Below are 23,700 nucleotides of genomic sequence, written 5' to 3' on the forward strand. Positions count from 1 at the left end.
GCCAGAAGTGGTGCTGTGGCTCAAGTGGTAGAGTGCTAGCCTTGAGAAGAGAAGCCAAGGGCAGTGCCCAGGCTCTGAGTCCAAGACCCAGGACTGGCGAAAAGAAAAAAAAATGCTGGAAGCAGGTCATCAGTACAATGCTCACAGTCTCTGTTTCATATAATTGTTTTTTTTTTATTTTTGTTTTTTCCTTTCCCATGCTGGTACTTCCCTGGGCTTGAACTCAGGATGTTGCTTAGCTTCTTTGTGCTCAAGGGTGGCATTCTACCACTTGAGCCACACTTCTACTCCCGATTTTTGGTGGTTAATTGGAAATAAGAGTCTCTTGGATTTGTCTGTTCAAGATCCTCAGAATTCAGCCTCCCACGTAGCTAGGATTACAGTCATGAGCCACTGGGCCCAGCTTGTATTCATATCCTTCTGGTACTACAGAGAGAAACTCCAGACAGATGAACCAGAATGTTGCTAAGGGCTCACTTAGCTTGTGAGATGAAAAAGAGTTTTAGTTTCTCCTTTCTCTCTGGGTTTCCTGAACGTTCTGCATGACCATGATGAGAAAAGGATGCTAAGCTTTACATAGGTAGTAATAAGTCAATGCTGGCCCTGAGCTCCACTGCTTAGACTGCACATGGGCTCTTTCTAGGGCCACAGGTGTCTAAGTTGCTTAATGAATCTCAGCTGGCTCATTAATCCACAATAGTTAATGTAATAATGGCTATTTATTTGGAAACTGTTGCATTCTGGGAACTCCCTCCACTTCCCTATAATCCCATGACCCTTGTGTAAGGCAGGCATTTACGTACTTTACAAGTAATGAGCTTGAACTTGGCTCAGTTCACGCGGGAGCTAGGAAGAGGTGAATGAAAATTCCAGCGTGGTTCCTTCTGAGTCCAGAGCCCGTGTCCTCTCTGCTGATGGTTGGACCAGCATTGTAGATTTTGCTTGGTTGCTCGTTGGAAAAGTAGGAATTTAGACTTGATTTCAGGTCTGCACTTTTTTTTTTTTGATCAGTTATGACTCAGTTTGAACTGAGTTTTGTCAGTTTGAACTCAGGGCCTGAGCACTGTCCCTGAGTGCTTTCGTTCAAGGCTAGCACTCTACCACTTTGAGCCACAGTTCCACTTCTGGTTTTCTGGTGGTTAAATACAGATAAGGATCTCACTGGACTTTCCTGCCCCAGACAGCTTGAAACTGTAATCCTCAAATCTCAGCCTCCTGATTAACTAGGATTACAGGCGTGAGCACCAGTGCCTGGCCCCAGAACTGCATTTGAATGGGATTCCCAGGCTCTACAAGTGCATATTACAAGTAGACAGCATCTATTTCCTGCCTTACTAACTGAGGTGTGTGCCAGACCTGTAAGCACAGCCGGTAATACATCAAGATATGAGCTGTGTTCCTCTCTCTCTCTCTCTCTCTCTCTCTCTCTCTCTCTCCGTTTCTCTGGTGCTAGCAAGTCTTTTTAATCCATATTAAAATTAGGGTATTGGTGGTTTACACCTGCAATCCTAGCTACTTGGGAGGTTGAGATCTGAAAACCCTGGTTTTGAAGCCAGCCTGAGCAGGAAAGTCCACGAGACTCTCATCTCCAGTTAACCTGCAAAAAGCCAGAAGTGGAGCTGTAGCTCAAGTGGTACAGGAACAGCCTTGAGCAAAATAGCTAAGGGGCAGTGCCCAGACCCTGAGTTCAAGCATCAGTATCGGCACCAAAAGGACTTAACATTGTTCTAGGCCATCTTATATATTTCATGTTATTGTCACACGTGGTATGACAGACGTCCTGATCGTGGATGGAGGACGACACCAGGCACTGCCCGCTGGTCACAGAGGCTGTCTCTTGGGTTGGACAGTAGAGCAAGCCCATGATGGGGTTGCCAGCGGACTACAGAACCCGCTTTGAAAGCCCTTAGCCTGCTAGACCCCTGGTGCATCTCCCTGCAAAACAGGTGTGAGAGTAACCCAGGTTTGTAGGCATCCTAGTGAACTTTACAGAGCAGCTGGCTTGTCCAAGGGGCACCCACATCTGTTCAAAGGGAATGAAGGAAGGTGTGCGGTGCTGGTTTACGTTTGGAGGAAGTGATGCACTGGCTAAGCCATTCGGAGCCAGCCCACTAAGCGCCTCGGATTTCTCTGTGTCACCTTCTGTTCTGCTCGGTGCCTACTCTGCCCGTGGAAATGATTACACCTCTCTCTGTGGTTTCCACCCAGGAGCCTGGAGAAGGACTGTTACACGGATGTGGCCCTTCCTCTCTATGAAAACCTCAACATCGTGGAGCAGCCTGTGAACCTGAGCAGCCTTGCAGAGAAGTATGCAGCGAAGGCAGCCGAGTTCATCCAGCAGGCAAGGTCAGGAACCCCTGTACTAGCTTAGCTCCAGCCCACCCCACCCCAGGACCCCAGGCCTCAGCCCTCTCAAGGCCAAAGCAGAGTTTCATCCCTCAGTAAAGAAGGATGCATACATGTCTTCTACATAAAACTGTCAGAGTCCCCCCTGCGATCTCCAGTCCTAGGGCAGAAGTTCCTCAGGATATGTCCCCAGTATTCCTGAGGGATTACCCTATCCTGCTTTGACTCCATGGGCATTCTGTCGTTTCCTCTTGGAGGATTTCCTTGAAGGTAGGGCCTGCCCACTGTATGTGGGGACACGGAAGGCATTTATTTATTTATTCCTTAGTCGGCAGAGGGTGTTAGGATCTTATTGCTGCTATAAGAAAATGGCCACCGACTTGGGAATGTGTTCATTCGTACAGTGAGTTGTGGTACTGTTAACCATCTATGGATACCGAGCACTTGAGCTGAGGTGAGGGTCTCTGAAATGCACGGCGAGAGTCTTATTGAATGTACACAGTTGACGTCTAATGTCTTCAGGGGATTGGTTCCAGGACCCCCAGACCTCTCCTCCCCAAATGCAGGGCTATTGAAGGCCCTTCCTTAAGATGGTACACTTTAAATCACCTCTAGATGATCGTGACATCTAATGCAATCTAAATGCTTTGTAAATCATTGTGATAAAGTATTCTCTAGGGAGTAGTAGTAATGAGAAAAATAGGTCCATGTTCAATACAGATACAATTTTTTTTCTAATTTTTTCTTCCCCCATCCATGGTTACTTGGAACCATGAGTGCAGAACCTGAAGATATGGAAGGCTGGTGGTGTATGCATATACTATACATATACCTATGCGTTGTGCACATACTACACATACATACTATACATATGTATACATGTATGGGATACATGTGTCATATAGATACCTATACTATGCATGTATATGCACACATATATGTGACATAATATTTATCCTCTTCACCACTTTATTTTTATTTTACTTTGTTATGGCTGTTGTCGAGTTGATATACAAAGGGGTTACAATTACATGAATCAGGTAATGAATACAATTCTTTTTGAGCCATGTCTCCCCTTCCCTTGCTCTCCGCCGGTTTTTCCTTCCTGTCCCCACCCACAAGATCTACAGTTCATTTTCCACAGAGTGTCTAGTGAGTACCATTGTTATATTTGTTCACCCTTGTTCCACCTTTTCTGTGCCCTCCTTGCCCCCCCAAACTACAATCACTGTAATTAATGAGACAAAAGGAAAAGAAAACAAAGACAATGGCAACTACAAAGTATCCCTTCTTTCCTTTTCTTGGAGTTCATTTCATACAATATTATTTTAAGTGATCACCTGCACGTGGTTTTCGAGTCTTTGTCAGTCACTCTTCTGCATATCCTCCTTTGCTTCAGTGAATGTCTAGAGTCCTATATAATTTATCACATCTGTGTGTGTGTGTGTGTGTATTTTTATGTGATGTTTGGCAGCACTAAGTGTACCACATCACTAATCGTGGTCTCTAGAACATTTCATCTTTCCTAAAGGAAGCTCTGTACCCATTAAGCATAAACTGCCTTCTCTCTCCCCCGCAACTCCCAAGCCGCCCTGCCACACGACTCCTCTCTCCGAATCGAACTGCTCTGAGGAGCCCATGCAAGAGGAACCCTTTAGTCTCTGTCCTTTCGTGACTGGTTTGTTTCCCTTAGTGCAAAGTCCTTAAGGCTGATCTTTGTTGTGACGTATGAAGCACTGAATTTTTAATTTTACTTAACTTTCATTGATTTCATCTAAAGGAGTCAAATTTCTGGATGCTCTGGCATCCAAAGTACTCTGCTGCCTCTCTGTTAATGTCTCCCCGCTCCCCCTCCCTTGACACATTTCCCCACCCCCCCAAAACAGGGTCTCCCACTTGCTTGGATTACTGGTGCTCTACCACTTGTTTGGCTTTTTCACTCAAGGCTGGTTGGTACTTTACCACTCGAGTGGTGCCTCCAGTCTGGCATTTTGCTGGTTATTTGGAGACAGAGTCTCTTGGACTTTACTGGAATCATGATCCTCCAGATGTCAGCCTCTTGAGTAACTAGAATTACAGGTGTGAGCCATCAGTGCCAGGCTTCTGGGAACGCTCTTGACTGAGTGCACCTGTCAGCCTTCTGTGTCCTCTGTATCGCCCCTCCCCATGGGTGTGGCCTGTGGGAAGGGGCTCCTAGCGGGTCCCTGCTGTGGTGGAAGAGGAAAAGTAGTGGATGAGAGCGCCATTGCATTGGGGACAGAGCGGTACCCGCGGAGACCATCCCAGCTCCCCTGAGCCTTCATCCTGCAATTTCAGGGGAGTCGGGATTAGTACAAAATAGATACCTGATTTAAATGTTCCTTGGTGTCTTGTGAATCTTTAGGATTCCCTGTGGTCATCTGAGCCTTCCCTTTATTCATGTGTACGTGTGGGTTAGCCTGCCACCGTCCCCTAGTTTTTTTTGCATAAGTCTGGCACTCTACCACATGAGCCACAGTTCCACTTCGGGCTTTTTGGTGGCTAATTGGAAATAAGAGTTTCACCGAGTTTCCTGCCTGAGCTGGCTTCAAACTGGGACCCTGAGATCTCTGCCTGCTGAGTAGTTAGGATTAATGACATGAGCTACCCTGGCCTGGCTTCCATTCATTCTTTGAAGGGACATGATGGTTGGATTCAAAGTACAGCAGTTTAAAGCACAGGGCTTTGTTCCTGGCCAGTTCCAAGTTCAAATCCAGACTGACCCTTACCAGTTAGAGACAGAGCCAGGGCAAGTCTTTTTGTCTCCTTTAGCTTCTGACTCACTATCTGAGATGAAGTTTTTGGGGGTTCTTATGAGTGAGAACACAGACAACAGGAGTTCCCTATAATACTTTCTCAGTAATGGCGAAAGGACACTAATCAGTACTTCAGTGAGCCTCCTCATTGGCCGGATGAATGACTTCCACATTGCTTACAGGGTGGTGGGCAAGCATGTCCTTCCTAAGTCCGGGATGCTGGCCCTGTGGATGATTTTCCCAGCAGTCAGCAAGGCTCCTCAGGACTGTGGGCCAGGCCGGCTTCCGACAGTCACCTTTTGGTTCTCTTGTTTGCTTCAGCGCCAGTGGAAGACCCTTCCTGCTCTACGTGGGCCTGGCCCACATGCATGTACCCTTACCTGCGACCCAGCCATCGGCAAACCCAGGGAGCCTAAGTCCATACCGTGCTGCTCTTCGGGAGATGGACCATCTGGTGGGACAGATTAAGGACAAAGTGGACCACACAGCAAGAGAAAACACATTCCTCTGGTTTACAGGTAAAGTGATAAAAATCCAGCCAGTCCAGCACAATCTAGTGGATACTTCTGGAGAGAGGTAAGCTTGATCAGAACAGTCCTCATAAACAGAGCAGGGCTTCGTTTTGAACTTGGGGCCCTGAATGTTCCTTGGCTTGAATGGCGAGTGCACACCCACTCACCATCACTTGTTGCTTTTTCTTGGTTTCTAGGTGACAATGGGCCATGGGCTCAGAAGTGTGAGCTGGCAGGCAGTGTGGGTCCCTTCGCCGGACTGTGGCAAACCTATCAAGGTGAGAGGTTCAGCTGGGGTTAGTGGATCTCAGTGTGGGAGGTGACCCCCAACCGGGCATGGGATTCTGCCTCTGGGAAGGCTGACTGGACGTGCAAGACCTCGGGGGGCCTCTCTGTGAAGCAGTGACACAGGCCTGGTCTCCCCAGGCAATGAGAAGCAGCGAGTGGGGGTGGAGAGAGCATTGGGTGAGTGCCAGCCATTCTGTTCTCCTTGCTCCCTACACTTCCCTCTGAGGACCAGCTTGCCCCTGCTGAGGCCCCTCCATAAGCCCCCACAAAAACCTAAAACCCCAAAAGACTCACTTTGCCTTGGCTCTCCTTCTGCCTCCATTACTGTGCCTCCTTCTCTCCTCTTCTCTGCCCATCCAACCATTCCTTCCCTTTATTCATTCCAGTGCACCTAGAGTGCACAACGACGCAAGGTTTTTAGATATGGTGCCTCTAAACCCTACACCCGTGAAAGGTAAGTAGCAAGAGCTCCAATGAGAGATGAAGAGAGACTCAGAAAGGTGAAGTCACTTTTCCAAGGCAACACAGCTTGTGAGATGGAGCTGGGCTCATCCCTGCAGTGAAAGTTAGTGCCGGCCCCACTGTACCCGCTGCCTCACCAGCTGCCCGGCCCCCAGCCTCCCTCTTAGCTCCATCTATCTGCTCGAGGAAAGTTCCTCACGGAGGACGTGACTGTCGGAGCGGTGCTAGGGACAGAATGACACACCGAACAAAGCTCTCGGAAAATGCACGTATGCTTTTCAATGCATAGCTTCCTCGGCAAAGCGTTGGTCTTAAGGAAATAACTGGCTAGGTGCGTTGTTGATACGACAGATGCTCATTGCAGAAGATGATGAGAAATAGCTGAGCCAGATGTGGTGGCTCGCATTTATCATCTCAGCTACTTTAGAGGCAGACATGGAAAGGATCATGCAAGGCTCATTCAGAAAGCCTGAGAAGGGTCTGGATTCACAACCTTTCTGTGCACCCCAAGAAGGTGACCTGCATGGCTTCTGTCTGGCAAATACCTTATCCAACTTTTCCTTTTCCTCCTCCCTGCTTCTTCCTCCTCCTCCCCTCTTTTCCCTCTCCTCTCCTTCCCCCCTCCCCCTTCGTCTCCTCCTCCTCCTCCTCCTCCTCCTCCTCCTCCTCCTCCTCCTCCTCCTCCTCCTCCTCCTTCTCCTCCTCCTCCTCCTCCTCCTCCTTTTTTTTTTTTTTTTTTTTTTTTTTTTTTGCCAGTCCTGGGGTTTGAACTTGGCCTGAGCACTGTCTCTGTGGTTTTTTTCTGTCTTGCTTCTTTGAACCTCAAGGTTGTCAGGGAAAAATGTCTGAATCTGTGGGAGGCAGAGTGGAAAGATGGAGAGAGCTCAGGGCTTCCAAACCCAGCTGGCTCTGAATCTCCATTCAGCTACTGCATGCACAGGAAGCTCCGTTTCCTCCTCTGTCTTGGGGTACAGTATGGATGGTGGAGAGAGTCAGATGGGGTCTTTCCTGGGGCTTAGCCTCTGCATGAGCTTTGCTCATAACTTCTTGATTCTTAGCCAAAATGACCTGGGTGTCCCACCCCTCCACCACCACCAAGAGAAGAGTTGGAAGAGAGTTGGAAAATATAGACAACTTAAATAACATATAGCCAGTGTGAGGAATGTTCTGGGCATCTGCCTTGAGAACCGTTCTGAGTAGTTTGCAGGCCATCTTCTGGTCACACCCCATGTGGGGGCGGGGCTTTCTGACCATCCTTGTGGCTCGATAGGTTATCTTTGGGGCCCAGCACTTGAATTTGTGATTAGTATCAGGGCTGGGTGCTTCCCCCCACCCCTGGAGAGTCAGAATGAATCAGACTTTACGTGAAAGGCAGATGCATATGGGTGAAGATTCCCCTTCTTCGTGAACTCTCAGCTTGCTGTCACCTGCTTCTGCAGGGGGTTCTGGGAAGCTGGGCAGAACCCTGTGTGTAGCAGCAGAATGGGTCCCTCTGGACCACCTGCTCCTCCTCACCCCAGTTCCTCCTCAGCGGGGGGTTCCTTCCACACCCCACTGTGAAATGGGCCAGGCTCTGGAGTAGATGAAAGAGAGAAGACAGTTCATGTTTTCGCAACAGCGCGGGACAAACAGTACTCACAAGCCTGTTTCTTTCTCCCCGAAGCCAGCCTGCTACGTCAGGCCATGTGCTTTGTCTGTCCTGTTCCCAGGTTCCTGCCCACCCCCCCCCCAACTCCCCATCTACCCGGGCTCATCTTCCCTTTCCTTTCCTGGCCAGGACACCTGCTCAGCTGATGGGATGAGACAGCGTCTCTGGGAACCATCTGCCTACCCCTCCTGGAGCAAGGATGCTCCACTTGGCCCCGGCTTGTTCCCTGTTGAGATGAGAAGAAACCAGTACTAGGGGATGCGGGGAGGTGGGAGGGTGGGCTGAGGGGGAAGGGAGAGCAGAGCTGCTCTCCAAAGGAAACAGATCTATCTGCAAGCCCCTGCCTTCTCAGGACTCCTAGAAGCTGTCCCTTCCTTCTCAACTTCCAGACCCCGTTCCTACCAGGGAGCGAGCTGACATGGCTCTTCTTCCCCATACAACCGATTGCTGCTCGGTCTGTCTGGAAAATCGCTCCTCCGTTTTATTCAAAGAGCAGAAGTGTTCGTTCCTTCCTGTCCCTTGGTGATGAGGAAACATTCCACTGAATTTGGCCCCTGCACTTCTGGGTGACCTTGGTTGTCTGTAATTCACTGCGATCAGGTGGTTGTGTGACCTTTCCACTGGGAATAGCTCAGATCCCAGGAACCTGCTGTCCAGTGAGGGGGAAGAGCACAGACAGGAAAAGGTCAAAGATGTTGCATGTGGGGTGCCCAAGGCAGGCATTGATCCTGCCTAGGATGAGACCTGAGTGCTTCATGGTCCCAGGAAACTCAATGTGCTATGAGCATCCTTGGCAAGGGCATCACACTTGTATTGAGAAATGTCTTGATGCTGTAGAAGGTTCTCAAAGGTTCTCAGAAGAGACTCCTACAGGAGTCACAGGTGTTAATGTCCTTGGGGGACAGGCAGGAAATAGAAAGGAATATGTGTTCATATGTGCAAGCTGTGGGCAGTTCTAGGAACCCAAATTATTGCATATAACTACAGGGCATATCAGACTTTCAGTTGTGTTCTTGTATACCTAGAGGCCAATTGAGTTTGTTTGTTGTTTTCCCCAGTCCTGGGCTTTATCTCAGGACCTGGGCATGGTCCCTTAGCTTTCTCGCTCAAGGCTCCTTACTGCTCTACCACTTGAGTCACAGTTCCACATGGGGCTTTTTCGATGCTGGCTTCAAACCACCATCCTCAGATCTCAGCCTCCAGAGTAGCTAGGATTACAGGCCTGAGCCACCAGCACCTGGCTTTGTTGGTTGGTTGGTTGGTTTGAGAGAAGGTTTGCATACATTGGCTGCTGCTTGCTTTGAACTTTCAATGCCTGAGCTTGTTTAGCTATTCCCACAAACCTTTGAGGTAAGTACAATTGTTTCCTCTCTTTGTGGCCTAGGGACTGAATTCTGCTCAAGGCCACAGGGTTAGAAGAATAGGAGTTAGAGCTCAGATCTGCCTGGCTGTGAAGAATGATATCTTCCTCTTTATCCCTGTTCAGACTTCTCAAACTCTGGTCCTCTGACTCCTGGTACTGGAATCATCTAGAGTGGAAAGGCTCACCCCAGACTTGTGAAATTAGATTTTTCTAGGCATAGAACCTAAGAATCTAAGATTAACATGGTAAAAATCTCACCCGGTGATTCTCCTATCTGGAGAAGTTTGCCCCGGTCCTGCCAAGCCATCCTGCTCTGCCCCAGTGAAATGTGGCTGCTCTTCTAGGCACCGGCAGTAGGGCACCTTGGTCACCCTACCCCCTGTCAGGATGCCTCACAAAATGTCACTTACGGACCGAGCCAAGGAAGAACAAGTAAGCACATTCATGAATCATGGATCTGTTTATATTTTGGTTGCTGATGCCAAATATTTATTGCTTTAAGTAAGAGTTGCTGCTTTAATTAGAGCCATAACTTAACCACAGATTCATTGAAATGCATCCTCGTGGCCATAAGACCAAGCTGTTCCTCAGCGGAAAGCCAAATGCAACCCTCACCTTTAACGGACGTGTGCCATGGATCAAAGTATTAAGGCTAAACTAACGAATAGCTTTCCAAATCAAAAAGCCAATTGGGGTTTAATGTATGAACTTATCTGTTGTTCTTACTGTAACATATCAGGTCCCATTTATGATGCTTATAGAAGTATAAATGTGTGGGCAGTTGAAAGCCTATGATTTAAAAATAGACAGCTACATTTAGCTTTGATGTGCACTATGTCTGTTTTCTAAGTGTGAGCTCTGGTCTAAACCTTTGGGAGGGTAAGCCAATTAAATTACAAACCTGTAGGAAAATGACTTCGACCTGGTTCTATTAAAAACATGTCCTCTCCACTCATGAATTTATCCCGCATTCAGGGTAGAATGATTGCCCTAGGTGATTTTAAAGGGTGAAGGTGTTGGCAGTGTAGTTAGATACAGATTCAAATCCAGGTTACACCACTTGCTAGCTGTGTGAGCTTAGGTAAAATTACTTTACTTCTCCTCAGATTTGGTTTCCTCATCTGAGAAAAACTTTAGCTGGAAAGATTGTCATACGAATCCACTGAAATAATGCTGGGGAGCACTTAACTTTATGCTTAGGAGTACTTGACTTGGCACTTAGTAAGGGCGCAAATAATAGATGATGCGGTTTGTTATTATGATGTTGAACTTGTGATAAGTTTCAATGGGTGATGAAGTGTCATTGGAGAGTACCAGGGACTGGGAACAGCTCTTCTGGAGTTCAGCTTTTGCTGGTGCAGATAAACCACAAGAAACTTTGTTTAGCCCAGGCAAACACTGCTGATAATTGTATTCTACACCTCTAGGGGCATCTAGGGGACTCTAGGTAGATGCTCTGTGCCTATCAGTGCCAGTGGAAAATGGGTTTGGAAGAGAACAGCTTCCATGGTGTGGGTGATAAATCCATATTTTTATGCTGGGTTGCCATGCTTGGGCCCTTCCTCACACTCTTTTGTTTTTCTAGTACTGAGGATTGAAACCTGGGACCTCAAGCATGTTAGGCAAATGCTCCTGCTAGGCTTCTAACTCTTTTGTTTCATTTCAGATAGGATCTTATTCCCTTATGTCCAGGGTTGTCCTTGACCTCATGATGCTCTTGCCTCTGCTTCCCAAGTAGCTGGAATTATGGGCATAAGCTACGCACCATATTGGGCACAATTCTTAAGCTTTAATAGCTAAATTTCTTTTGATTTCTTTCTGTTGATTTGTGGGTCTCTCTCATTTGTATGGCTGGAATATACAAGTGTGCCTTCACAGGTTACCACATTTTGAACTTAGTACCTTGCCCTTGGTAGGTACTCTACCGCTTGAGCCACACATCTGGCTTTGGTTATTTTGCTTTAGTTATTTTGCAGAGAGAGTCTCATATCTCTTGCCTGGGGCCAGCCTCGGATAGAGATCCTTCTACCTAGGCCTCCATGTAAGTGGGATTATAGATGGGCACTGTCACACCTGGCTCTCCAGGTAAGGTCTCACTAATAGTTTTCCCTGGGGCTGGCCTCACACCTCTGCCTTCCCATTTCTGTCTGTGTCTTCTGTTAAAGTTAGAGCCCAGCACAGCCCCAGGTGGTACACCCAGGGTCCTCTCTCAGAGGGTCTATTTCTCTTCCTCTTAGTTTCTTCATAGCTGTATGTGGCTTGCCACCTCATTGCCACATGCATGTTTAATCCCTGGCTGAGCCTCACCCCACACCTGTCCAGCTTCTGATCCTCCATGGAAGAAGACAAACACATTGACATATTTACCTCTGAAAAACATGGGTCAGGTCAGGCATCTGCAGAAAGTCCACATGGAAGGTCATGGCCAACAAGCAGAACCCATCGTGGGGAAGACTCATTAGCAAGTTTATTAATTTGGAGATAGGTTATTCTTCTGGAAACATCCAGGAGGCAGAGACCTGAATGCTGGATCCCAGAGCAGAGTGTATGGCTTGCTTCTCAGAGCGGAAGCTTTGGCCTTTCCTTACATCTGGACTCAAAGGTTAAGCAAAGCTGTTTGAATGTCATGTACCATAGACAGGCAGATAAACAAGCCTCATCCTTTTGCCTACCCCTACCCCACGCTTCCATGCAGATGTCCTTCCTGGGGCTTGGACTGAGTCCCGGAGCCCTAGCACGGGTGGATTCATACTCTTTGCTTTTTTTTTGGTCTTCAGCAGAAGCATGAATCAGGCATGCCAAAGCCACGTGGAAATGCGGTTATGTTGGCTACAGCGCTGGGCTTTCTGCTCCACCTGCGTGGATAATCAGCAAAAAGGGCTGTATTTTCAGAGACCTGGCTCTTGGGAAGAGTACATTTGAGAACTGTTGGAGGGAATCAAAGGACTCTTTCCGCTGTCTGCAGGGATGTCAGTGGGTCTCTCCAATGCCACGCCCTTAAACATAAGCAGTCCATAGGCTTTGCATGGGGATTGTTTGGTGTTGTGTTTCCTTCATCCACACTTGGCGGGATTCCAGAGCTGGTCGGGAGAAGGTCCCAAGAATGCTAAGCATTTCCCATGTGAGGGTCAGTGAAGTTTCTGCATGTGGCAGCGTAGTCCAAGAAGCCTTTTATCCCCACCCATCATGACTTTTATGATTCATGCCAGCCAACCATGGGGAGGTCACATGACCATAGCATGTGGGAGCCACACACTGTGCCTTGGAGAGGCTTTTGCCATGAGAAACTGTGTGGAATCCTTGGCCTCTGGCTCAACCAGGATGAGGGTGGGGTGTGTGGGGGAGCGATGAAGATGGTCATGGTTAATTCAGCACGACTCAGATTCAGGATGTTTCCAGAAAACATGACCTCATCTCTTCCAGCCCTCTGGCTATCATTATACTAGAGGTCACTTTTGACTTCATGCTTATAAAAATAATCTCTCTCTAATTGCTCATGTGGAAATTCATAGATTGCACATAGATTATTCTTACCCTTCCTACCAAGAGGAAAGAGACTGGGACTACTACTGATACTGACTTCTTTTGTTTGTTTTGTTTTGGGGCTCGTCCTGGGGCTTGAACTTAGGGCCTGGGCACACTGTCCCTGAGCTTCTTTTATTCAAGGATAGCACTCTACCATTGGAGCCACAGCTCCACTTCCACCTTTTTGGTAGTTGATTGGAGATAAGTGTCTCACAGACTGTCTTTTCAGTATCAGAACAAACTTATTAATTCAAGGAAAAGCAAAAGAAAGCCATAACATATCCATGTGAGATAGGTTGTGCAGTGTATAGATGAAGTAATTGGAACAATCATTCCTCATCCTCTTAAATAATTATAGTTTTTCATTTCAGTTAGATCATCTCATTACGATCAGCAGGAAGACAAATTGATTTATTCAGTACCTACTTATGTCTTGGGGTCTTGTGACTGATGAAATCACATGGATGCAGAGACACAGGAGAAACATGGTCACAAGTCAACAAGACCATTTCACGGGGACTATGTTATAGAGAGAATCAAATGATGCCATTCAACCGGAGGCCTGGAGGCTTCTGCTTGTCAAGTGCAGGAAAACCAAAGCTTGTATTGAAAGATATTAGCTAGCTGGGGAGAAAGAGCTGATTGGGAAGACAAAGCCATTTCTTTGTGGGCTTATTGGAAACTCAAAGAGAGACTGTTCTCCCAGTGACTAGCCATTCGCTGAAAAGAATCTGCTAGTGATCACTGTCTATTAACCACGGCCTCCTCTCACAGGGGGAAGTCCAGCCAAGCAGACCACCTGGGAAGGCGGCCACCGGGTCCCAGCACTGGCTTACTGGCCTGGCCGAGTCCCAGCCAATGTCACCAGCACTGCTTTGTTAAGGTATGAAACCCAAATGATCTTGAGATGTGAAGGAGGTTTAGAGCCCTAACAATGGCAGATATTGGCTAGCCAGAAATGTTAGGAAGTTCCTTTGGCTACCTGCCTGGGCCAAGTATACCAGGTCCTCCCAACCTTCCCAGAGCAGCTGAGTGGATTTGCTCACAGGCAATTTCATGTGCTTACTTCAAGGGGTGTGCAGTGGGACTCAGACCATCCCTGGGGACAAGCTCCAGCAAGGCGGAGATGGGATGTAGGGGGGTTCATAGCCTTGGATCTTAGCTAGTATGAAGCAATGGTCTTATCTCCCCTCTGGGCCTGGATCCTGCCATCAGCCAGTGGAGGGCAGAGGTCATGAAGCCCTAATTATACTGCCTTTGGGGGTTAGGGTAGGGGTCTGCACATCACTGGAGCAGAGGACAGGTGGTCCCAGGGGTTGGGTGGGAAGGATTAATCCTTAGGGGAGGCCTTTCTTCCAGCCTTGGGCAATGGGGCTCCTTGGGTGATGCAGGTCCCTGGGGACTTATCAGAAGGGACTTGGTCATGTGTTGTTATCTCATGTAGGCTCCAAGTCAGTTTCTTGCCAGGGAACCTGACTGTGCTATGTCTGTGTGAAGGCAGAGGCACCCCAACTAGGGAGCTACGACTCACAAAGAGATGTCTTACTCATCTAAATGGACACTTTCCCTCTTCCTTGTGCTCCCCAAGGAGAGGTGGGGCACTCCCTAGAACCCAGCGCTTTTGCACGCACTCTCAGGTGGGAGCCGGTGAAAGACCCAGTTCCCAGGCGAGGAAAACAAATGTCACCAGCATCAACAGCACCCTTCCACATCTCCAGGCCCAGCAGAGAGGAAGGATGGAGACCGGTGCCTAGGATGAGAAAGGGTAGCGTGTAGGCATTGTCCAGCAGCAGCCTGTGGGGAGGCAGGAACTGGGTGAGCAGGAACTGTGCTCTCAGGAGTCAGCATGCTGTCAGCAGGTGCCGGCAGGTGAGACAACAACCGCACAGTCTGGATGGAGCCTGGGATGTCAGGCTGACCCGGATGAAGGCCAGGAGGGGTGTGTGTGTGTGTGTGTGTGTGTGTGTGTGTGTGTGTGTGTGTGTGTGTAGAACCACGAGCCTCAGGTCTCAATCTCCGGAGGAGCCAGGATGACAGGCGTGAGCCGGCACCAGCTGTTTCGGGTGTAATCCCCCCACTTATCAAAGGGAGCCCAGAGTGCATGGGTGGGGGCGCACACTCACAAATCACAACCGGGCAGCCTCTCCAGTTGCAGCCATGAGGAACTCAAGTGGCAGCTTCTCACTGGGAGTGGTGTGGGCTTTACGGTTAACTTCACCCTGAGCACTCACTGCAGACTTCAGCACCCTCCTAAAGGAGTCTCACCTCATCAGTAAGTGAAGGCACGGCTGAGGGAGGGGATAGGTTGGAGAATTCTTGAAAAGTAATAGGCCACACCAGCTCTTTTTTTTTTTTTGAGATATTTTAGGTGTTAAATTAACAGATTAGTTAATTTAACACTATTTTTATGTTCTATTGTTGTTGTTTTGTTTTTGCTGGTCCTGGCGCTTGAACCCTGGGCCCACATGCTGTCCTTGAGCTTTTTGTGCTCCAGGCTAGCACACTACCATTTGAGTCACAGCTTCACTTCTAACTTTTTTTTTTTTTTTTTTTTCTTTTTGGCAAGTCCTGGGCCTTGGACTCAGGGCCTGAGCACTGTCCCTGGCTTCCTTTTGCTCAAGGCTAGCACTTTGCCACTTGAGCCACAGCGCCACTTCTGGCCATTTTCTGTATATGTGGTGCTGGGGAATCGAACCCAGGGCCTCATGTATATGAGATAAGCTTTCTTGCCACTTGGCCATATCCCCAGCCCCTTTTTCTTTTTTTTGGAATGTAATGGTGATGAGAGTCTCACAAACTTTCTTGCCTAAGCCGGCTTCAAGCCATGATCCACAGATCTCAGCCTCCTGACTAGCTAGGATTATAGATGTGAGCCGCTAGCACCCAGCTCTATTTCAAATTTTCATTCTGTTTACTTCTATAAATGGACATCCTGCTCACTCCATATGGGGCAACTTCTAACCGCCTTTCTTCTTTCTTTTCTTTTCTTTTTTAAACAAAATCTCCCTCAGGCAGGCTCCAAGGAAAATGAGATTGTGTGAATTATATTCAAGGAAGCAGGGCTGGAGGCATGATTCAAGTGGTAGAGCACCAGCCTAGTAGGCATGAAATCTTCAGTTAAGAAAAAAAAATGTCCATATATTCAAGGAACTGGTACTTCCTGTTCTTGGGAGCCCAGGGCTTATCATCTGTTCTAGAACTTTATTCTTCAGAGGGCAGAGACCTTGTTCCCATTCACAAATAACTTCCTTAAAGCCAAAGTCCCTTAAACTGTAAATACACAAATACAGAAAGGGACAAGAGTCTGTTGAGGGGTCACTATGAATTCTACCAGTGGAAACAGTGCTGGCATTGGGCACACACCTGGGTGATACAATGAGATGAAACGAAGGTCTTGTACATCACCTGTCTCCAAAGCTCAGGGACACAGATGCCATCATTTGTTTTGTTTTGTTTTTGCCAGTCTTGGGGCTTGGACTCAGGGCCTGAGCACTGTCCCTGGCTTCTTTTTGCTCAAGGCTAGCACTCTACCACTTGAGCCACAGCGCCACTTCCGGCTTTTTCTGGTTATGTGGTGCTGAGGAATCAAACCCAGGGCTTCATGTATATGAGGTGAGCACTTTACCACTAGGCCATATTCCCAGCCCAGATGCCACCATTTAACGAATACTGATTGCTGTGCTCAACTTGGGGGTCAAGCCTGATCCAGGGATGGGGGAGATGGCAGAGGAAGGTTCTCTGTGAAGTGGTGTGCTGGAGGAGGACAGGTCTTTGGCAAGCACGTGGTGGAAAAGGCTCCAGCTTGGGTGGCAAATTCCTCAGACTTAGTATTGTCCACGTTGGGGTCCTTTAGCACTTTGGGGGGCATCTGAACACGGCCTTTGGGGGGGGTAGCTCAGGGTTTTCTGCCTTCTTGGTTAAATGGAAGCTTTAGGTGCTTTACCAACACGATGGCTTCAAGTTGTGTATACCATTCTGCTCACTTCTACTTGCCCCAGTTGTCAGAAATGGGGGTTGGGGGTGGGGGTGGGGGGCTCCCTGCTCAGGCGCAGAGCAGACCTGACCTGCTTGCAAAGGCCAAGGGAATTCCATTGAGAGAATGTTCACCCTCGGAGAGGGGCAGCCGGCACTTCCTTGGGATATTTTGCTTGTCTCAGTGGGTTGGAGACGAGGTCTGGCATGCCATAAACAGTCTCCCCCCCACCCCCAATGGGCCCAGAGACCATTCCCACTCCATTGGAGTGGCACCAGCACTCTTGGACTCTGGAGAGAAAGAGGGAAGTCTCTCCCTCTGTCCGAGTCTAAGTCCTTCCAGTCCCCAGTCCGTCTCTGACACCCCTAGCTCCTCTTACTTCCCACCTTCAGGTCATATCTACGTCTCTCCCAGGAAGATGATCCTTAGCTCTTGGGGCATCACCTTTGTTGTCTTGTTTGCACATCCCAGAACTGCCCATCATGGCACCTTTCTTGCCATCCATCTGTGGCCTGTTGTCCAGGACCGAGCCATTGGCAGAGAGCCCCTTTGTGGCCCCCCAGATCCTCCTCTTAAAGCCCGGTAGGCAGAACCATACCCCTCTGCACTGTCCTCACCCCAGTCTCTCCTCCTAGTTCCTAGTGGGCATGCCAGTGCAAACCCAGGAATCCAAGGTGCAACATTGCAAGATCCAGTCTCAAAAACCAAACGGGCAAAAACAAATCCTTAAGCCATCAGGACGCAAGCATGTACATTTCCTGTGAGCAACTGTTAATGCTTGGGCTGGTCAGAATACGAAGGAAAAAGGAACTGTTTTCATAAGAGAAGTGGAACTTACAAAGATGTCGCCCTGTCAGTTCTAAGGATGGGGTGGCCTTGGGTGTCATTGTGCTGAGCCACCCCAACCCCTCCTTTCAGGAGCAGGCTGCTAGCTGTCCTTCTCAGAACCAGGCTTGCTTCTCCACCACGCCTAGGAAACAGTGCCAAGGCTCTTGAGACTTTTAAGGGCCTACAGAGCTCTATTTATTTGCTTATTTATTTATTCAGTGCCGTATTGGGCTTGAAATTAGGTCCCGGATGCTGTCCTGTAGCTCTTTTAGTCAAGACTGGAACTCTACCACTTGAGCCATGGCTCTATTTCCAGCTTTTGGGTGGTTTATTGGAGATTAGAGTCTCAGGGCTTTCTTGCCCAGGCTGGGTTTGATCCTCAGATCTGGTACCTGGCTGATTTCTTTCTTTCTTTTTTAATTCCATGGAATTCCCATACTTTTATGTTGAATAAAACATCTTAGTATATATTATATATTTACTTACATGTTATATAATCATGTCTATGATGTTAGTGAAGTTGTAAAGCATAATTATTTGGTAGTACTGAGGTTCAAACTTGAGAATTTGCATTTGTCCAGCAAAGTACTTTACCACTTAAAGCCACAACTCCAGCCCTTTCTGCTTTTAGTTGATTTTTTTCAGGTATAGTCTTGTGATTCCCCTCCCACCCCCTCCCATTGGCCAACTTTGGAGCATATCCTCCTACCTATGCCTCTGGTGTCACTGGAATTAGATTTGAGCCACCATGCCCAGCTTTTTGGTTGAGATAGGGATCTTCCTAACTTTTTCACTGGGTTGGCCTTGTAGGGAGATCCTTCGTATCTCTGCCTCCTGAGTAGCTGGAATGACAGGAGCAAGTCATCTCTCCCAGCTACAAAATGCATCCTTTTGAATTTTGTTTTAAATGGAAGAGGCCATGCAAGTAGAAGTGCCCACCCAGTTCTCACAAGAGTCAAACTATGAGCCTGTCAAACATCAAGCATAGAAACAAAGAACTAAAAAAAAAAATGCAGGTTTGGGGGTCCTGCTTGGTTTTGTTTGTTTTCTTTCTCCAAGGTTTCAAAGACTCCCAAGATCTGTTTCTTCCATGAGGTAGGAGGCCTTTGTAGAATGGGGCTGCATTCTCCAAGTTCACGTGCAGGCTGAGCCCCGCCCTGGGATGGTATCATTGCTGTGTGTACTGCAGGCTGCTCTGTGAGCCAGACTGGGCATGCTCCATTCCTTGGGGAAGGATCTGTGGACAGTCTGAGCCTGCCAACGCTGCTGCACTGGGCTGCCCTGCGTAGTGTGAGTCACCAGACCTGTTGAGGTTTTCTCGTGGGTGAAGGTTTTCTTTGTTCTCTGGATGAACTAGTTACCTCCGAGGCTGCTGCCAGGCTGAGACACGAGGATTCCATAAACTTTCGAACTAGGGCTCTATAATTACAATGCTAAATTTCATGAGAGAAGGAGGTGGGGGAAAGGATGGGAAAAGGAAAGCCTACAAAATATTCCACGACCATCATGCAGATTCAGTTTGTCTCATTCACTGACTTGACCCATCTGTGACACTTAAAGAAAGCACATGATTCATGTCAGAACTGAAGTGAGCCACACTGGCACCTGGTGCTTGTAATCCTAGCTTCTCAGGAGGCTGAGATCTGAGGATCATGGTTTGAAGCCAGCCCAAGCAGGGAAGTTTGTGAGACTCCCATCTCCAGTTAACCACCAAAAAGCCTGAAGCGGAGCTGTGGACAGAAATGGTTGAGCACCAGCCATGAGTGAAAAAGCTAAGGAACAGCTCCTAGGACCTGAGGTCAAGCCCCAATACCAGCACACACACACCACCACCACCACCAACAACAACAACAACAAAAAGCCCTGCTATGATTTGTGTTTTCCTTGCTCACTGATTTGACTCATTTTGAGATCTGATCTCGCTGAGGGATGCAAGGCAGCAAAGCCTTAAATAAACTTCCCCAACCCATGTCAACCCTTTCACACCGCAGTGGAGTCTCCTCTGCTTCTCAATCTAGAGCAGGAGTCTTAGACTTTGGACAGGTTCCTGGACTCTTCTAGACTCTGCAAGTGCTGACTCTGCATGCCTTAACTGGGTCTCCGTGTGGCGTACAGGTTCGTAGAGTGCATATCTCTAGAGATAAGCCACCGGCTTTGTGGACTGTGAAAGTTGCTGGCAAGCGGGAACCTGGAGCGCGCAGTCCACAGAGACACTGGGCCAGCAGTTCAGTCGTAGGCAGAGCCCTGGCAGGGAGAGGGAGGGGGGCGGATAGGACAGGAGGTAGCACACTCATGGTGGGTCCTCTAGACAGATCACCTCCACAGCGTCAGGTGGGGCTAGTGGAGAGATGAAGCCTCCGAGGCGCCGCGCGCTGGAGTCTGAATCCTGCTGCTGGGCCCAGCCTCTGGTGTACCAGGACTGCTTTCTAAGAGAAGCTCAGCCTGACAAAGACATCATCCACCAAGTCCCATGGACTCAGAGGCCCCCAGGTAAAGAGCTCTGTGGAAAGGATGGCCCCTCGGTTATTACTAGAGGGATTATTTCCCCCTGAGGTGAGCACAGTAAGCTGGAGGGAGATTTCAAGTACACCTTGTGACCATAGAGAAAGCCCGTTCACAAAATCCCACCTGAAGGTTAACAATGGCCGTCTATGGGTGCTGGACTGTTTGTTCTTTTTCATGTTTCTGGATGTTCAATTTTTTTTTTAACCACAAGCCTTTACTGTTTTGCAATGCACTGAATGAGCTAGAATAATGGCAGTGGGGTGTTTCACATACAGTAGCTAAAATTTTACATATTGTGACCAAAGAGTAAATATTTATGAGACTGTGAACTGGGAAAATGCAAAACACAGGGAATACTTTGTTTTTTCTTTTTTCTTTTTTGCCATCTCTGGAGCTTTCCTCAGGGCCTGAGCACTGTCCCTGGCTTCTTTTTGCTCAAGGCTAGCACTCTACCACTTGAGCCATAGTGCCACTTCTGGCTGTTTTCTATATATGTGGTGCTGGGGAATCGAACCCGGGGCTTCATGTATACAAGGCAAGCACTCTTGCCACTAGGCCATATTCCCAGCCCATAGGGAATACTTTCTTGTAGACCCTGATCTATAGGACTTCTGCAAAGCCAATGTCTGTGGCCTAATTGGGGACAGGTAGACCCCCCAAGTTCTTAGGCTCAGGATGTATCCCTGTGAAGAGTTACAATACAGACATCGCTAAGCCCTTTCTGAATGCCCTCCTGCATGCTTCACCCGCACAACCACCTGCAAGGTGGGTACTGTTATTAAAATACCTACTTTACCGAAGAGGAAGCTGAGACACCAAGAAGTCAGACAGATGGGAGAGCTGGGATTTCAGCCCAGGGAGCACCTGGCTACGGAGCCTGGGTGCTGAACCACCACACCGTTCTGTTTCTTGTAGCTTTGAGAAGTCAAAATGGAGCCTAAAGGAAAGGCAGGTGCAGGCCATCGAAGGCCAGTATTTTCTCTGGGCTGGTTCAGGTGGGTTCTGATGACATCACGGCCTAGACGGAAGAGTTGAAAGAACTGCTATCAACCGTGTCTTGCTTGTGTTTGTTGTTGTTTTTCTGTAGTGTGCTGGACATTTTTCCCACTGTAATAGCCCTAGCAGGGGGCAGCTTACCCCAAGACCGACACTTCGATGGACTGGATGTCTCTGAAGTACTGCTGGGCCGGTCGCGGAGGGGGCACAGGGTAAGTGGGAGACGCACGTGCCTGCATCAGAGCCCTGCAGGAGGCTGGGCGGTGTCTAAGATCTGAGCCTAGGCACAAATACGACACCCTCAGGAGGTGCATGTGCCTGGCCTGTTCAGACCTGTGCTAGAACCCCTGAGCAGTAAGTCCACTGAGATGAACCTCTCTCCACCACCCCCCTGCCGTTCATCAAGTGTGCCAATCCAGATTATAATGAACAGTTTGGCATAGGGTAGAGGTATGTAGATTGGATGCTTATTCTCTTGAATGGGTTATTCACCTGCATGTTTTCAATTTCCTGACAACATTTAGGGACCCAATACGCTTTTGTTGGATGAGATCTCTGACCAGAGTCTGTGATTTGCTTATTGTGGGGAAACAGAAAGAGAAGCCTCTTGAGGGCAGGGATCCCATTTGTGAATTCCCCTCCACGTTCTCAGCGAAGCTCAGTGTCTGCATCCAGCACTTGGCTAGAACCCAGACTCCCCCTGCCCCCACCCCACCGTGGCTTTGGGCATCTGTTTCTCAAGTGACCCCTCTGTGTGTCTGAAGTCCTTGATGGCAGTCAGGATGTATCAGTCCTGGTGACTCTTTCCCCCCTTGTTCCTATGTGCTTTCCTTCTCCTGAGAGGAAGAGGAAATGGGAGGAGGGAAGAAGGCTGGAGAAACTCAGAGGCTCACCACTTGAGGCTCCACACTTCAAAGGGTCTATTTCTGTCTTGGAGGGTCACATGGAAGTAAGTGACTCAGCTGTGCTCAAGTGCCCTGTGCTTGGGGACGACTAAGGCTGCTTTTCGCTGCCAGCTTCTCCCCGGCCAATCTAAAGATGGGTCTTCAACACATCTGCGCGCCAGAAGCATTTCGTAGGGTTTAACAGCTCAGCCAGAAAGGTCCTCTGCAGCTCTCCCATGGCTGTCCAGAAAGTCTGACCCTGCAGAATGGCAGGTCCTCCCAGGTCCCCCGCAGTGCTTCCCCTAAGCAGCTCGAAGCAGGAAGATGGTTTCCGTTGTAGGCTGGAAGTCAGCAGTGTGTGTGTGTGTGTGTGTGTGTGTGTGTGTGTGTGTGACCCGGGGGTGGGAGGGTGGGGTGGGGGATTGTGTAAGAAAGACGTCAGGGAGAGGTGCTCCTGAGTGTTTATTGCCATGGCTACTAGCGGGATAATTGCTGTCACCAGGAAGGGCTTGAAGGACTGTGGTCTTCTGGACGTTGGCTGACTGCTCTGGACGCCAGCCCTTGTACGTGTGCGCACTTCCGTTCCCACATCCAGGAGCAGTCCGAACCCAGGGGGTAGGCCCAGGAACCAGCGGGGGAGAAGTGGATACCAATCTAGACTTCCTGGGAGAACGTGGGATGGGTTATAACTCAGATGATTTGCTCCTTAAGTCTGCCTCATGGCCCAGAATTGGAGGACAATGTGTGGTTGCTGGCTCCACGTTTCGGTTCTGTCATCTCTAGTCAGTCTCTCTATTGAAGCGAGGTAATAGGAATAGAGATACTAAGTGCTCTTTTTTGTTTTTGTTTTTGTCCAGTCCTGGGCCTTGAACTCAGGGCCTGAGCACTGTCCCTGGCTTCTTTTTGCTCAAGGCTAGCACTCTGCCGCTTGAGCCACAGCGCCCCTTCTGGCCATTTTTCTGCATATGTGGTGCTGAGGGATCAAACCCAGGACTTCATGTATAAGAGGCAAGCACTCTTACCACTAGGCCATATTCCCAGCCCCCTAAGTGCTCTTGAATCAGAAATAATTCTGGGAAAGCTAGCAGATAAAAGTGAGTGACTTCATATACACATACATCTATCAATGTCTATATGTGTATAGAACACATAGGTATTTCTTAATGAAGGCAATTTGTATTCGTCCACCCACATGTCCTGAGCTTACAAGAATTCTGATATTGGGAGTGGCGTTTTAGGCCCTAGGTCCAAATTTCGAATATTCCATATGTGAGGCCTTGCCAGTCCCCTCGTCACCCATATGCCAGGTAGAGACATGATGAAGAGCAGAGACAGGAGATCGTTATTATGTGGCCATGGAAGCCATGGAAGACAGACCTACCACCCATCCTAGGCCACCTGTAGGGAAAGCTATGGCATCGGTTTAAGTAGACAGAGGCTACGTGGGGTAGAAGGATAGTATGGTAGCTAGATAGCCCCAGTCACAAGTATCTGATGGAGTGGTGCCAAGTGGGCTGACCCTTTGTTGTCTCTGGGTTGGTCAGGTGGGGCCATCTCAGTGACAGTAAGCGTCACTGGTGCTTGGCAGGCAGTCTG

The 23,700-nt window shown here is 48.6% G+C and overlaps 1 protein-coding gene across 1 annotated transcript in view; it reads left to right on the forward strand.

The window, feature by feature from the left end:
* Positions 1-23,700, forward strand: part of Arsg (arylsulfatase G) — a 66,935-nt gene that overhangs the window by 26,505 nt on the left and 16,730 nt on the right. Inside the window, exons 5-9 of the mRNA XM_048367134.1 lie at positions 2,209-2,346; positions 5,442-5,638; positions 5,830-5,910; positions 13,693-13,801; positions 21,312-21,432. Of these exons, the coding sequence (XP_048223091.1) occupies positions 2,209-2,346; positions 5,442-5,638; positions 5,830-5,910; positions 13,693-13,801; positions 21,312-21,432 (646 nt within the window). The remainder of the gene's footprint in view (positions 1-2,208; positions 2,347-5,441; positions 5,639-5,829; positions 5,911-13,692; positions 13,802-21,311; positions 21,433-23,700) is intronic.

Source organism: Perognathus longimembris, chromosome 17 (assembly GCF_023159225.1).
Source record: "Perognathus longimembris pacificus isolate PPM17 chromosome 17, ASM2315922v1, whole genome shotgun sequence".
Lineage (NCBI taxonomy): Eukaryota > Metazoa > Chordata > Mammalia > Rodentia > Heteromyidae > Perognathus > Perognathus longimembris.